The sequence below is a fragment of the Stegostoma tigrinum genome, chromosome 14, assembly GCF_030684315.1.
Source record: "Stegostoma tigrinum isolate sSteTig4 chromosome 14, sSteTig4.hap1, whole genome shotgun sequence".
Classification (NCBI taxonomy): domain Eukaryota; kingdom Metazoa; phylum Chordata; class Chondrichthyes; order Orectolobiformes; family Stegostomatidae; genus Stegostoma; species Stegostoma tigrinum.
In genome coordinates, this window is record NC_081367.1 from 58,322,867 (window position 1) to 58,339,593 (window position 16,727).

The 16,727-nt window shown below is 42.3% G+C and overlaps 1 protein-coding gene across 1 annotated transcript in view; it reads left to right on the top strand.

Moving 5' to 3' along the window:
- The first annotated feature begins 7,546 nt into the window (after positions 1 to 7,546).
- LOC125457768 (IgGFc-binding protein-like) overlaps positions 7,547 to 16,727 on the top strand; it is a 108,802-nt gene continuing 99,621 nt past the window's right edge. The window contains exons 1-2 of the mRNA XM_059651192.1: positions 7,547 to 7,673; positions 14,585 to 14,640. Of these exons, the coding sequence (XP_059507175.1) occupies positions 7,600 to 7,673; positions 14,585 to 14,640 (130 nt within the window). The 5' untranslated portion in view covers positions 7,547 to 7,599. The remainder of the gene's footprint in view (positions 7,674 to 14,584; positions 14,641 to 16,727) is intronic.

Genomic DNA, 16,727 nt, shown 5'->3' on the forward strand with positions numbered 1-16,727 from the left:
CAATGATGGCTGATGAATACATCAGACAACCCCCTGATGGAAGTCAAGCATAGATATAATGCTGAGCTTGGTGGAGCAGATGATGGGCCTCCTGAAACAAGATTTTCCAGGTGGAGCCCCGCAGTCCGGTCCAGACAAGAGCATGCTACATAATCCTTGCATTGTCCTGCACAAGTGGAGTTGGCAAAGAGGGGTTGTTGGACTCTGAAGAGCTGCGAGACCAGCAGCAGTCTTCTGTGGAGGATGTTGAGAACATTGAGCAGGAGGGATGTAATCTTCAGGATGATAGCACTCCATCTTTGGGCGCAACAAGCCAGACAAAACTTAATTGGCATCTGGTTTCAATAGCTGTGAGCTGGTTGCAGTGATCATTCATTGAGTATAAATTTGGTAATGCTCAAAAGGCAAGATGCCCTTTTAGTTCCAAAAAGCCAATACAACTCTTTTACCCACCTTTTCTCTGCTCTTGCAATTGTTCAATAAATTATATTTTCAACATTTTGAAGGTTTCCAGTGAATGATTGTTGCCTCATTGAACAATGACAAGGTATTATGCTACACTAGACATCCAGAAAAGATTAGCATTCCCTTATAGCTTCATTCTTGATGTCAGTCGATCAGGGAGGCATGGTTGCTCAGTGGTTGGCACTGCTGCCTCTCAGTGCCAGGGACCCACATTCAATTCTAGCTTCACAAAACTGCCTGTGTGGAGTTTGTACATTCTCCCTGTGTCTGCAGGTTTCCTCCAGGTTCTCCGGTGTCCTCCCACAGCCTAATGATGTGCAGCCATCACGTGGAGGTGCCGGCATTGGACTGGGGTGGACAAAGTCAGAAGTCACATGACGCCAGGTAATTTTTGAATGCTGCCTCTGGCTTTAAAGATGTGCAGGTTAGGTGATTGGCTGAGTTAAATTGCCCCCATAATGTCCAGGGGTGCAGGTGGATTAATCATGGGAAATGCAGAGTTACAGGGATAGGGTAGGAGAATGGGTCTGCGTGGGCTGCTCTTCTAAGGGTCAGTGTGGACATGATGGGCAGAATGGCAGCTTCCACCCTATAGGGATTCTATTCTCTGATCATAGAGGCAATGATGTCAAACTGTAAAATATTTACAAAGACAACACAGTGTTAAGCTGGAGGAACACAGCAGGCCAAGCAGTATCAGAGGAACAGGAAAGTTGAACGTTTCTGGTTGGGACCCTTCTTCAGAAATGGGGGAAGGGGAAGGGAGCTCAGAAATAAATAGCGAAGAAGAGTGGGGCTGGATGTGGTATTCTACTTGCAATGTATTATCACTCAGCCACCTGTGTGCCCTTTGAAGCTTTTCTTTCATATTCCCCTCCCACTACGCATGCTACAAGGCTATTCCTAGCTGGCAGCAATGGACCTGGAACACATCTTGGCTTCAAATATGATGTTGGCTGTGCAAACCCTGGAAGTTTTCATTAGCAAAAGTACTTCTGCCTCTGGTGAAAGCAAGATAGCACAAGAACAACACCATTGAGCATGGTGCAAATGTAATGAGGTAAGCAGCAGACACTGTGTGAGATAACTTGCTTCAGCTCAGAGAACCCTCTTTGAAAAATCCCTGAAATTAACACTTAGTGGATTTCCAGTGAAATTTCAGACCAGTATATATTTGGCTTGATCATGAAAGCAGCTAAAGATTCCAGAACTGTGGATACAAGCACAAACTAACATGAGAAATTGTGTGAAAGAACTTGGGTTAGAAGTTGCTTCATTAACACTTCTTCACCAGCAGCAATTGAAAAAGTGTTAAATTTTTTTTAAAAAGCCTGAAAGAACTGCAGATACTGTAAATCAGGAACAAAAACAGAAGTTGCTAGAAAAGCTCAGCAGGTCTGGCAGCATCAGTGAGGAAAATAATCAGAATTAATGTCTTGGGTCTGGTAATCCTTCCTCAGAACTGATGGTAGCTGGTAAAACATTAGTTTAAATGCAGAAAACAGGTAAAAGTCAGACTTTGTTCACCCAAAGTTATATACAGAAATCAGTGAGCTGAAGGCCAACAGAAATTCTGAACGACGTGCCATTCTGTGTTGCACTCAATGGTGCGAAGTGGTATATGAACTGAAATTGTACACTCGTGATCTGTTTAATCCCTTTTTAAAGAGCCATGCATGATTGAGAATTGTGCAAGAAGTATACAATATACTTATTTGCATATTGTACTGGGTCTGGCCAACTTTCAACCAATAACACACCTTATTTCCTCTTATTTTCTAAATGACCTGTTAGCAAAATTGAACTTCATGTAAATATTAACTTTTTATATATGCCAGTTGTGTCTATAACAACCTAACACATAATATCTGTTTGATGAACTTATTCAATGAATGGCTCAATGGTCTGGATGTATCAGGTAACCTTGAAGGAAACTTCCCTCTGTGATAACTTGCTCTTTTGCTGATTGCAAAACAAGAAGTTTTTCTTTCCTTCCTCTGCAGTGGAGAAAATCTTGTTCAAAAGGAAACAAAACCTACAACTTTCTGACAAATTATTATCCTCATTTTCTTTCAGATATTCTTTCATCAACCTTTGCAGAGATGTTATGACACACCTCCAAACCCATGACCACTTCCATCTGTAAGGAAAAGGCAGCAGATACATGAGAACACTAGCATGTGCAAGATCCCCTCACCATCCTGACTTAGAAATATATTCCAGTTCATTCACTGTCACTGACTCAAAATCCTAGAACTCCCTCCTGAAAGGCATTGTGGGCTTACCTACAGTACCTAGACTGCAGCAGCGTATGACAGTCGTTAGCCCCCCACAACTACTTCAAGGGCAGCATACAGATTCCCGGTGTACATGGAGGATCTCACAGGCAGTGCCCTTCTCACACCAGCCAAGTCTTGATGCTTGTTGGAAAGTTCTAATGAGGAGGCATTTTGCCAAATGACTGACAGTCTGCTCAGGTGACAATCTGACAGAGCTTGTTCTCTTCTTTTCCTGCAGGGTATCAAGGATGCAACGTGCTGACCATTTCTTGCGGTCAAAGGTGTTTCTCTATGCAAATTTCTCCACAAAGGACAGGTGATACCTTTGCAAAGGAATTCTGGAGAGAGAAGCAGTGGTTTTTGTCAAAGTTTGTCCTGAGCAGCTCCATGACATAGGACTCTGTGCTCTGTGGTTTGTTCCCCTGGATCCACACCAAATGAAACATCGATTGCATCTGGAGGACTATCAACTCGCTGAAAGGTGCTCTTTGGTCTGCCCAAAACTTGTTGGTCTTTCAGAGCAAGGAGTTGAATCCTGCAGACTGACTCGCTCCGAGGTCCATGACTACTTGTTGAGGGATGCACTAAAGTTTGGGGTAGCTGCTGTCAGGGTGCAGTGGGATAAAGACCATTGTCTGAGGTCCTTTGCCCAAAGTACAATCAGATGTCTGCTCAGTTATTGGACCCTCCTGGTGCCGCAAATGTATGTAAATATAGTCTTGCACAAGTAGAATTGCCTTGGGTTTGTTGTTCTACACCTGTAAAGAATTGAATTGCTCTAGTGACTATGTATGGAAATAAAGATTTTTATGAATAAAGTATATTTTTGAAATTAAAAGACAGGACTGCTGCACTGCAAGAAGGCAGCTCAGCACCACTTTCTCAAGGGCTACTAGGGCTAGGCAATAAGTGCTGGCCAGCCGGTGATGCCCACATCCCAGGAATGAAAAAATAAAAATATGACTTGAACCCAGGTCGAACCTGCTCCCAGAGGTAGGGATGGTATCACTGCCCTGTTTCATTTGATGAATTTAAACCCTGAATGTCTGCATCTGCTGTGGAGGCCTTCATTTCTCATGATAGTTTGGGATAAATTCACACTTCTGGCTGGAGAGACATTGGCCAAACATGACAGTTATTTTTCCTTCATTCCTGCAGTGGATGTATATGTAACTGGCAAGTTTTCACCCATCCCTAATTGCCCTATATACTAAGAACAAACAAAATTACAGCACAGGAACAGGCCCTTCGGCCCTCCAAGCCTGCGCTGATCAAGATCCTCTGTCTAACGTCATCTATTTTCTAACGGTTTGTGTCCATGTGCTCCCTGCCATCCATGTACCTGTCCAAATATACCTTAAAAGACGCTAACGTGTCTGCGTCTACCACCTCCGCTGGCAACGCATTCCAGGCACCCACCATCCTCTGCGTAAAGAACTTTCCTCCTCTCACTTTGAACTCATGACCCCTCGTAACTGAGTCCCCCACTCTGGGAAAAAGCTTTTTGCTATCCACCCTGTCTATACCCCTCATGATTTTGTAGACCTCAATCATGTTCCCCCTCAATCTCCATCTTTCTAATGAAAATAATCCTAATCTACTCAACCTCTCTTCATAGCTAGCACCCTCCAGACCAGGCAACATCCTGGTGAACCTCCTCTGTACCCTCTCCAAAGTATCCACATCCTTTTGGTAATGTGGCGACCAGAACTGTACACAGTACTCCAAATGTGGCTGAACCAAAGTCCTATACAACTGCAACATGACCTGCCAACTCTTGTACTCAATACCCCGTCCAATGAAGGAAAGCATGCCATGTGCCTTCTTGACCACCCTATTGACCTGCGTTGTCACCTTCAGGGAACAATGGACCTGAACACCCAGATCTCTCTGTTCATCAATTTTCCCTCGGACTTTTCCATTTACTGTATAGTTTGCCCTTGAATTTGATCGTCCAAAATGCATCACCTCGCATTTGCCTGGATTGAACTCCTGGATAGGATTCTTGGCAGTGTGGAGGAACAGAGGGATCTTGGTGTGCAGATACATAGATCCCTTAAAATGGCCACCCAAGTGGACAGGGTTGTTAAGAAAGCATATGGTGTTTTGGCTTTCATTAACAGGGGGATTGAGTTTAAGAGTCATGAGATCTTGTTGCAGCTCTATAAAACTTTGGTTAGACCGCACTTGGAGTACTGTGTCCAGTTCTGGTCGCCCTATTATAGGAAAGATGTGGATGCTTTGGAGAGGGTTCAGAGGAGGTTTACCAGGATGCTGCCTGGACTGGAGGGCTTATCTTATGAAGAGAGGTTGACTGAGCTCGGTCTCTTTTCATTGGAGAAAAGGAGGAGAGGGGACCTAATTGAGGTATACAAGATAATGAGAGGCATAGATAGAGTTGATAGCCAGAGACTATTTCCCAGGGCAGAAATGGCTAGCACGAGGGGTCATAGTTTTAAGCTGGTTGGAGGAAAGTATAGAGGGGATGTCAGAGGCGGGTTCTTTACACAGAGAGTTGTGAGAGCATGGAATGCATTGCCAGCAGCAGTTGTGGAAGCAAGGTCATTGGGGTCATTTAAGAGATTGCTGGACATGCATATGGTCACAGAAATTTGAGGGTGCATACATGAGGATCAATGGTCGGCACAACATTGTGGGCTGAAGGGCCTGTTCTGTGCTGTACTGTTCTATGTTCTATGTTCTCTATGTTCTAACTCCATCTGCCATTTATCTGCCCAACTCTCCAGTCTGTCTATATTCTGCTGTAATCTCTGACAGTCCCCTTCACTATCTGCTGCTCCACCAATCTTAGTGTCATCTGCAAACTTGCTGATCAAACCACCTACACCTTCCTCCAGATCATTTACATATATCACAAACAACAGTGGTCCCAGCACAGATCCCTGTGGAACACCACTGGTCACAGTTCTCCACTGATTGACTCTCTCGGTTATTTCAGTGAGCAAGGAGAGCCAGCGTCATTACTGGAGCCACCTGTAGGCCAGCCAGACAACGATGCTGTGATGGGGTTTGAACGCATGTCTCTAGAACATATTAGCAAGGGTGTGTGGATTATTAGTCCAATGACATCACCACTATACCACTGCGACCCGTGCGATTAAAAATAGGATGACAACACTGGAAGTATGGCTGCCTCTGAGACCGCCAGACTTTACTCAAATTGTTCTGGCCATCCTTGCATCTGCCCACTAGATAAACCTAAGTTCATTGAAAGTTCTGCATACATAGTCCTAAGTCATTGTAAGAACCTTCCAACAATCACCCCCTGTGCTGCTGATCTCCACTGGCAGCAATGCTTCAGATTTAAAACAGACAGATTTGGTGTTTCAATCCCTTTGTGACATCAGCCCTCCTTTAGCTATGAAATCTCCTCTACCTGTACAGATCCGTAAGATCTCTGCTCTCCTTAAATTCTGGCCTCTTCAGCATCCCTGATTTTATCACTCCACCATTGGTCATCACATCTTCAGCTGCCTGGGCCCAAAGCTCTGAAAGGCGGATCACCCCCACAATTCTCTCTCTCTCTCTATCTCTCTAATATTCATCTTTTAAGATGCTCCTTAAAACTGAAATTTTATCTGACCCGATGTCTCTTTCTATGCCTCCACTTCACATTGAGTGTATCAATACTCCCTTGGGATATTTCACAATGTTAAATGAGAGATATAAATGTAAGTTGTTTTTACAGCCAAGACTGTCCACCCTGTTGCATCTGTTTGACCGAAAGCATTGGATTGATTAATTTACTCACCTATGATGTGGACGAAATGAAAATCTTTTCTTACTTAACCAGGTTAGCAGAACATTAGAAATGATAAAGAAGCTATCATAAAGGTAGCCAAAATGTTGCAGTAAGCTTGAATAGCATCAAGTTTTCCTGCCTATTAAATTTTGGTAAAATGGAACCAAACAAGCAAAACAAATGGATGGATAGTTTCACAGTAACTGGTGGAGAAGTCATGAGTCAGAAGTTATAAATTCAAAAGCAAAATACTGCAGATGTTGGAAGTCTGAAATAAAAGCAAAACATATGGAATATACTCTGCAGACTAGGCAGGACATGCCGAGACAGAAACAAAGTTGCTGTTTCTAATCAAAGACCTTTCATCAGCACTGAAGAAAAGCAGTATAAAAATCTTGAAATCTCAGTCCAGAATCTTAAAGCCATAATCTGGACTGACACTGCAGTCCATTACTGAGGGGAGTGTTGCACTGTTGGAGATCTCGCCTTTCAACTGAACTGTTAAACCAAGGTCCCGCACTGCCTTCACAGGCAAATGTTAAAACAAATGCTGAGACATTATTTTGTAGAAGAGCAAGAGACATCTCTCCTGGTGCCCAAGCCAACGCTGATTCCTTAACATTGCTAAGCACGATTATCTAAAAAAATCATGACACAATATGTGGGACTTGCTGTGCACAAGTTGTCCATTGTTTTTCCTGTGTTACAACGGTGAAATCACTTTAAAAAGCATTTCATTGCCTCAGATTGTGAAAGTTGCGAAAGAAATGCTGTCCTTCAGGAAGGCAATAAAACAGCACAGTTAGGAATTCATTAATCATCATGCTGATATGAGAATACATTGGGTAAGCTGCACCCCAAGTACTTTTTCTAGAGTAGTTGCAAATGATTCATTGCCAGTTAGCAGGTCGATTGGTAGATATGATGCTCATAAATTGATTGGCGACTTAGGGGCTATCCCAGTTTTATTGCCCCTTGATTGATTGCTGCTATATATGCAGCAAGCCCAGCAAACAGAGTTATTCCCGGAGCAAAGGAACTGCAGTCGGCTATGACACCACATGACTGGGTCTGATTATAACTTTATTCTTAATGGCACGCTTCATGTTCCTAGTGCCAATCATAGTCCAGCTGCAGTTTCTGCAAGTTGTGACAGCATTGAAAAGGTAGGTTGACTTTAGTTGCCTCTTCAATTGCTGTTTCATTAGCTGGCAATGATATGGACAACCGCTCGTGCCTGAGGGAGGACAAAGCAGAGTAGGGGAAGGGGCAGGTTGGGGATGGAATGGAGATGGGTTAGGATGGGGACTAGCAATGAAGGAGTAGGGTTCATTGCAGTCAAGTCTCATCACACCGTTCCCTGATGGACATTTATCATTCAGGGTAGTTGGACTGTGATCAGAAACAAAATCTGCTCTGATTATGGAGATCTTTGCCTTTGAAAGAAAGGATTACACAATCTAATAAGGAGTTTAGGATTGTCTGATCTCTGTCCAGCCGAGTGAGAAATTCCAATTGTTGGAGGGGAAGATTCTTTCATCATCTCTCCCTCACTCCAAAGCTGACTTTAGACATCTCAAATGATGCCTATGCCCACCTCACTGCTGCACAGCATTGTGCTAGGATTAAATTCCTGGTGGGAGTGCTGGTCAGTGAATAATCCTTTGTCTGAACCACCTTACTAAACCTAACGCCACTGCCAATGACTTTGTTTAATATCATATTCAATTCAATCCCTACGTGATACTGTTTGTCTTCAATGTGTCACAAATTCACAGGCACTGTGCACAGACTGGTTGTGTATCATAATGTAGAGCTTATGACTTTGAACTCTTCCCCTGAAGAAGGGACCCGACACAAAACGTCAGCTTTCCTGCTCCTCCAATGCTACCTGACCTGCTGTGTTTCTCCAGCTCCACACAGTGTTATCTCTTCCCCAGGCTGTCAAGACATTCAAATCACCAGCCACGAAAGAGAATTTGAAAGGCGAAACTTCACTTCTAGCTCAGAGTTCAACCATCCACTTTACTTCCTGCTACCTTTTCATTATCAGTAAATGTTAAATTCCAGTTCCTTCTCCCAGAGTACAACGACAGCTTCCTCATAGATTATAGAACCCCCAACTGTGTGGAAGCAGGCCATTTGGCCCATCGCATCCACACTGACCCTCTGAAGAGCATCTCACCCAGACCCAAATCCATCTCCCTGACCCTACATTTCCTATGGCTAATCCATCTAGCCTGCACAATCCTTGGACACTTTGGGCAATTTAGCATGGCCGTACCACCTTACCTGTACTTCTTTGGGCTGTGGAAGGAAACCGGAGTGCCCGAAAGAAAACACACAGACACAGGGAGAATGGGCGAACTCCACACAGACATTCACCCAAGGGTGGAATCAAACGTGGCTCCCTGGCTCTGTGAGGCAGCGGTGCTAACTGCTGAACCACAGCTGCTTCTCTTGAATCAAAAGTTGCCTGAATTTGAAGGCACATTTTAGGAGAGTTGCCTAATATTTTTTATCACCTCAGTTTTTGATAATATATTCAATCTATGTAATGAACAAGTGTCAAGTGTGATTCTACCAGTAAAAGATATGGATATAATGGATAGACCTATTTATGGAAAACTGATGGAAGTCCAGAGTCTGGTTACTCTATACATTTGATTAAAGGTCTCATTTCTAAAAAGTAGTTTGTTAAACCTTCCAAATGTGCCGAACGATAGGAACCTTTAAAGGCAAAAAGTACAGTTAGTTGAATGTTTGTTGTACTCCTTCTGACATTTTGTTCAATGCTATAGGAGTCACACGTCCAAAGTCGAGTGGATGCCACATAGTTAATTCTTTTGTAAAAAAACGGAAGAACTGCAGATGCTGTAAATCAGGAAACAAAACAGAAATTGCTGGAAAAGCTCATCAGGTCTGGCAGCATCTGTGAAAGAAAAAAACAGAGTTAATGTTTCAGGTCTGGTGACCCTTCCTCAGTACTGAGGAAGGGTCACCAGACCTGAAACATTAACTCAGTAAATTCTTTTGTGTTTTGTTATTACATCGAAATCTCTTCCCTCAGAGTTGGCTGGAACATTAAGTTATTGGAGCCTGAGTTAGACAGATTTTTGACAGTGAGGGAATTGATGGTTATGTGGATGCAAACTGCAATCAGATCAGTCATAATCATATCTAATGGCAGAGCAGGCTTGACAGCAGGCCGAGTGACCATCTCTTGCACTGAAATTCAATGTTCCTATTATTTATCAAACACTACAACAAAGGTGATTTATGCACTACCATCTGTACTACTAGCACCAGAAAACGGTTGAACAATTAATACTGTAAAGGCTTTCTGAAATATAAATTGCCAAGTTTACTGCTTTCATTAGATAGATTACAAAATTGAGGTTACCCGAGTAATCTGGGTCAGGATCATGCTGAGAGGAGGGAAAATTGGGCGGAACAGGGTACTTTGGACTTCTGATTCCCAAGTGTCTCCACCACTGGGTATTTTTCCCTTCACCTCATAATCGGGTCCATAATGGATATATTAATAGAGGTCGATTGCTGTGATTAATCAGTAACACCGTTAGTTTTGTATCATGTTACAATTCAAATACTAAAGTGAGCTAATTGGATATTGACCTTATCTTTTGGGGTTCCCATGGCTGCTATCATAAGGTTCTGGGTTCAAGTTCCACCCTGAGCTATGTGCTCAAAAATTAAAGCTGACAATGCAGTGCGGTCCTGAGGGAATACTGCATTGTTGGAGATACCTTTTTTTTGGGAGAAGCATTAAAAATGAGACCCTCCATCTGCCTGGTCAGGCGGATGTCATAGAATTCATGGTCACTATTTCAAAGAGGAACTAGAGAGTTCTTCATTCTCAGTGTCCTGGCCAACATTTATCCCTGAATCAACATTACAAAATAAATGTTATCTGGTCATTGTCAATTTGCTATGTGTCAGAAGCTTATAACACATTACACTTCAAAAATACTTAACTGTAAAATTTTGAGAAGTCTAATTGCTATGAAAAAAGACTGTATGAATGCAAGTCATTTTTGCCTTCTACAATATTGAGCTAAACAGAATGGCTAGGTGTGGATGGGGGTCTCAGCTCTTTAAAAGGATGAAGAAAGGATTGCAATATTTATTCTCAATATTCCTTGGACATTGAAGAAGAGAAAAATAGAGGGCATGTGAAATTTGCTCAAGAATTCTGAAATGAATGCATATTTGTAGTGGATAACTAAAAAAAAAGTTTGAAAGGTTAGCCAGAAACTAAAATGTATTACACAAAGCTGAAACAGTTAAATGAACAACAGACAGGGTGTTAAAGGGCACTTGCAGCAACAATGTCTAAGCATATTGATGATTGTAAGGAATATGAGGAAAATTGTTAAAATGTAGAAAAACCAAGTGGGCAATATAGAGCTGGATAAACCTGGAGCAAATATTAATTAACACAACAAAACATAAAAAAGAATAAAAGATTGGTTACAGAGAAAATAAAATCCAAATAAAGTACTGGGCTATTTTCTAGTATAGAAATGGCTAAGGATTAAAGAAAGCTACAAAACACAAAGCAATTCAAAATTAACAGACTAAACATCATAGAGTACAGGAAGAGGCTATTGCGGTTATCCATGTCAGTGTTAACACTTTGAAAGAACTATCCAATTTGGCCCACTCCTCTTGCTAACTCACTGCAGCCTGAAGATTTTTCCAACTCCAATTAGCCTTTGAGAGTCACCATTGCATCTGCTCCCATCACACTTTCAGGCAGTGCATTCAGATAATAAGTTGTGACATAAATTCTTTATTTTTGTGATTCCTCTAATTCTTTTTCCAATTTTTCCTTTTTCTCATCCTTTTGCGTTTGTGCATAAGTATCCACATTCCAAATGTTTTGTAGACAATGAACTACTTTATGAAATGCACTTATGGATGTGATATAGCAGACAATTTGCGCACATGGCATGTTCCCTCAAACCACAATGAAATCAATGGTGAGCATATTTGACTTGATGAGCATATTGTTTCTGATTGAGAGATAAATGCTGGTCCTTATACAGGACTCTTCTTCAGAAGAATGCCTGGGGATTTTTTTTTACTATCAGCTGAGAAGGCAGTTGAGAAGAGCATTGATTTCACATCTAATACTGCACTAGATGGATGGCCAAGACAGAGAGTGTGACTTTCCTCTCCACGTGGAGACAACTGGAAGTGGTGAGGAGGAGAAATATTGTGGCAAATTGGCCCTGGAGAGAAAATCACCCCATTATCCCCATCTCATCAATTAGGTGCTGAGTGCAAAGGTAACACATTGGCATGGATAGATGATTGATTAGCTATGAGCTGTTTCACCAGACCATAGAACTGAGAGAGAGAGACGCAGCTCGTGGTGAAGAGAGAGATAACCTGAGGGTCATCAGATTTCAGACAGGGGGAGAATTTGAGAAAGAGAGTCCTTCATTGCAGCCAGCACACAGTGTACACGGTAAGCGTCAATCTGCATTTGCAAACCAACCATCCAGCCAACTGAGCTAACTGATCCCCTTATCAGGTAGGAGACAGTAGGTGTAAATAGGTATTTATTCTGGTTTGCAAGATGTAACAACTGGTGCGCCACAGTGATTGGTATTTTTTACAATTTATATGAATGACTTGGATGAAGAAACTAAAGGTATGGTTCTAAATTTGTGGTGATACAAGGAAGAATAGGAAAGTAAATTTTGAAGAAGCATGAGAAGGCTACAAACGATTATAGACAGGTTAAGTGAGTAGGCAAAGATCTGGAAAAAGGAATACAATATAGCAAGAAGTGAAACTGTCAATTTTGGTAGGTAGGATAAAAAAAAGGTGAGAAGTTGCAGAGCTGTGGGATGCAAAGAGATCCGGGTGTTCTAGTGCATGAATATCAAAAGGTACAGCAAGTAATTAGGAAATTGATCTCCATAGTTACTGAACGACAAACTGCACTGGAAACAGTTTGAAAAGATTTATTGACTAATATCTGAAATGTGTAGATTTTCTTATGAAGAATGCTAAGACAGGCTAGGTTGGTATGTGCTAGGGCTTGGAAGACTGAAGAGCAACTTGATTGAAACACATAAGATCATGAAGGATCATAATGGGGTGGGCGTGCAAAGGATGCTTCTTGTGGCAAAATTGAGACTGAAGGGTCTCTTTAAAAATGAAGCTATGGATGTGAGTTTGCTCGCTGAGCTGGAAGGTTAGTTTTCAGGCGTTTCGTCACCATTCTAGGTAACATCATCAGTGAGCCTCCGACGAAGCGCTGGTGTTATGTCCCGCTTTCTATTTATCTGGTTAGGTTTCCTTGGGTTGGTGATGTCATTTCCTGCATTTAGTGATGTCATTTCCTGTTCCTTTTCTCAGGGAATGGTAGATTGGCTCCAAGTCAATGTGTTTGTTGATGGAATTCCGGTTGGAATGCCAAGCTTCTAGGAATTCTCGTGCATGTCTCTGTTTGGCTTGTCCTAGGATGGATGTGTTGTCCCAATCAAAGTGGTGTCCTTCCTTATCTGTATGTAAGGATGCGAGTGATAGCGGGTCATGTCGTTTTGTGGCTAGTTGATGTTCATGTATTCTGGTGGCTAGCTTCCTGCCAGTTTGTCCAATGTAGTATTTGGCACAGTTCTTGCAAGGTATTTTGTAGATGACGTTCGTTTTATTTGTTGTCTGTATAGGGTCTTTTAAGTTCATTAGCTGCTGTTTTAGTGTGTTGGTGGGTTTGTGGGCTACCCTGATGCCAAGGGGTCCAAGTAGTCTGGCAGTCATTCCAAAATGACTTAAAAGACCCTAATGAACTTAAAAGACCCTATACAGACAACAAATAAAACGAACGTCATCTACAACATACCTTGCAAGAACTGTGACAAACACTACATTGGACAAACTGGCAGGAAGCTAGCCACCAGGATACATGAACATCAACTATCCACAAAACGACATGACCCGCTATCACTCGTATCCTTACATACAGATAAGGAAGAACACCACTTTGATTGGGACAACACATCCATCCTAGGACTAGCCAAACAGAGACATGCACGAGAATTCCTAGAAGCATGGCATTCCAACCGAAACTCCATCAACAAACACATTGACTTGGAGCCAATCTACCATCCCCTGAGAAAAAGAACAGGAAATGACATCACCAACCCAAGGAAACCTAACCAGATAAACAGAAAGCGGGACATAACACCAGCGCTTTGTCGGAGGCTCACTGATGATGTTACCTAGAATGGTGATGAAACGTCTGAAAACTAACCTTCCAGCTCAGCGAGCAAACTCACATCCAGAACCTCAACCTGAGCTACAAATCTTCTCAAAACTCGCTAAATGAAGCTATCACCCAGTTCAGAGAGTATTGAGAAAGTGTTTCTCACAGAAGGTTCTGAGTCTTTACAATTCTCTTCCTCAAAAAGTGAGGTGGAAGAAAGGCTTTTGAATATTTTTGAGGCAGAGATGCCAAGATTCATGATAAGAAAGGGGTGAATGTTATCGGGGTAGGTAGGAATGTAGAGTGATCAGAGCAGGCATGATTTTATTGATATGGAGGTGCCGGTATTGGACTAGGGTGGACAAGATCAGAAGTCACATGACACTAGGTTATAGTTCAGCAGGTTTATTTGAAATCACAAGCTTTTAGAACGTTGCTCCTTCATCAGGTGACTTCACCAGATGAAGGAGAAGTGCTACGAAAGCCTGTGATTTCAAATAATCCTGTTGAATTATAGCCTAGTGTTGTGTGGCTTCTGACCATGATTTTATTGAATAATGGGGAAGGATCTTGGGCCATATGGCCTTCTCCAGCTCCTAATCTGTATGTTCATAAAGAAGAAGAATTGAGAAGAGCCAGTACTGTCATCATGGGCTGAATAGCCTGCTTTTGAGCTGCATATTCTACACTTTGTTTCACACAAATCCAGCATGGTGGGAAAGGTTGAAGAATGTTTATAAAAATCGTACTTTGATTTTTAATTGTTATGATTCATTGAAAATGTTTTAACATTTTAATATTGCAATATTAATGTGTCATTTCTTTAAAAAAACACAGCAAGGAGGATCTATCGCATTCAGAAAGGAGTTTAAACATCTGGATCCCAGGCGCAGGTATGTTCAGTTTAAACAGTGTGAGCTGGGATGGAAAGAAGGATGACCTATTGTTTATATTCACTGAGGTGAGGAATGTTTTTGTTGGGAAGTGTTGCATATTGTTCTACTCCAGATGGCTAGACGATGAGGGATAGAACTGGAGTCAATCTTTCCAAGCTTCTCTTTAGTCGTACATTACAAGCATGCATCTTCTAAACCAACAGCCTTCTGGCTTCAGTCTGCTCCTATATAATCTTTCATATAGTTTTCTAATCTATCTATTCAAAGCTATTACCAAACACCTCTGGAGCAGATGGGGCACAAACCCAGATTTTCCAGCTCAGGACCACTACGCCACAAGAACTCTTCAATATATCCTTTCAAAGGAATTTAAATCAAATTACCATTAATTAATAAGCACCGGCTCCTTAAAAGGGGCACTCTAACAGATATCAAATCATCAAATTAAGCTTGCAAAAATTGAATTAAAACTTGGTTCTGGCATGTGAAGCTGCACTGCAGTCCCTGTGGTGCCCAATGGTCCTGGAAATCTGGTCCTTTATATAGAGGTGTTACAGAGAAGGGGATATTAAATGAAATAAAATCCCTGACATTCATTTTATAAGTAACAAATAACAATTTATTTATTTAAGTCTAATAGTGAACAAATTAGCAGAGTGACAAATAAACCAAACAATTCCCCACAACTCCTAACTATTCCTTAAGTGAACAAAATTCTACTGGTATGCTATTCTAGTAAATACAAGTCCCACTTATATAGCCCAAGTAGTAAGAAAAAATATTAAAGCTTAGTCTTTCAAAATTCACACAAAATGTATCTTCTGGAATGCTCTGCCTTCTCCACTGTCTCTCTAGTCATAAAATCCTTTCTTCTGCTGATCCTGTTATCAAGGATGTTTTCTCTGGGAAGACTCTTAGAAGTGCAGTGCACCTTTTATGGATAAGATGGTGCTTTCTGGGAGAGCTTAGCGATTTCTTGTGAGAACTAGGTGTTTATTTCTCAGATGGTGGTTAGCTCTCACACTGATTTTCAAAAACCCTCTCCTACCTTGGAGGACATCTCAATTTTCTTACAACAGGTTGTCAAGTTTCCGTGCAACCGCAGGAAGTGCTACACCTGCCCCCACACCTCCTCCCTCACCCCTATCACAGGCCCCAACAAGACTTTCCAAATCAAGCAGATGTTCACCTGCACATCTGCTAATGTGGTATACTGCATCTGCTGTACACGTTGTGGCCTCCTCTACATCAGGGAAACCAAGCCGAGGCTTGGGGACCACTTTGCAGAACACCTACAATCAGTTTTCAATAAACAACTGCACCTCCCAGTCACAAACCATTTCAACTCCCCCTCCCATTCTGCAGGCAACATGTCCATCCTGGGCCTCCTGCAGTGCCACAATGACGCCACCTGAAGGTTGCAGGAACAGCAACTTATATTCCACTTGGGAACCCTGCAGCCCAATGAAATCAATGTGGACTTCACAAGCTTCAAAATCTCCCCTACCCCATTGTATCCCAAAACCAGCCCAGCTCGTCCCTGTCTCCCTAACCCGTTCTTCCTCTCACCTATCCCCTCCTCCCACCTCAAGCCCTACCCCCATCTCCTACTTACTAACCTCATCCCGCCCCCTTGACCTGTCCCTCCTCCCTGGACTGACCTATCTCCCCCCTACCTCCCCACCTACACTCACCTTTACTGGCTCCATTCCTCTCTCTTTGATTTGTCTGTCTCCTCTCCACCTATCTTCTCCTCTATCCATCTTTGATCTGCCTCCCCCCCCATCTATTTCAGAACCCCCTTTTTTGAAGAAGGGTGTAGGCCCAAAATGTCAGCTTTCCTGCTCCTCTGATGCTGCTTGGCCTGCTGTGTTCATCCAGCTCCATACCTTGTTGTCTCGGATTCTCCACCATCTGCAGTTCCCATTATTTCTTGTGGTGGTATTGTTGTTTTGACAATTCTCATCTTCACAAGTGAAGGCTGGTTACTGTGCATTGATTACTCCTACTAATGCTACCCCAGACATATGTCTGCGATGGGTGGTTTGGTGAGAAAGGGTTACTTCTTTCATATTAGTTTTCTC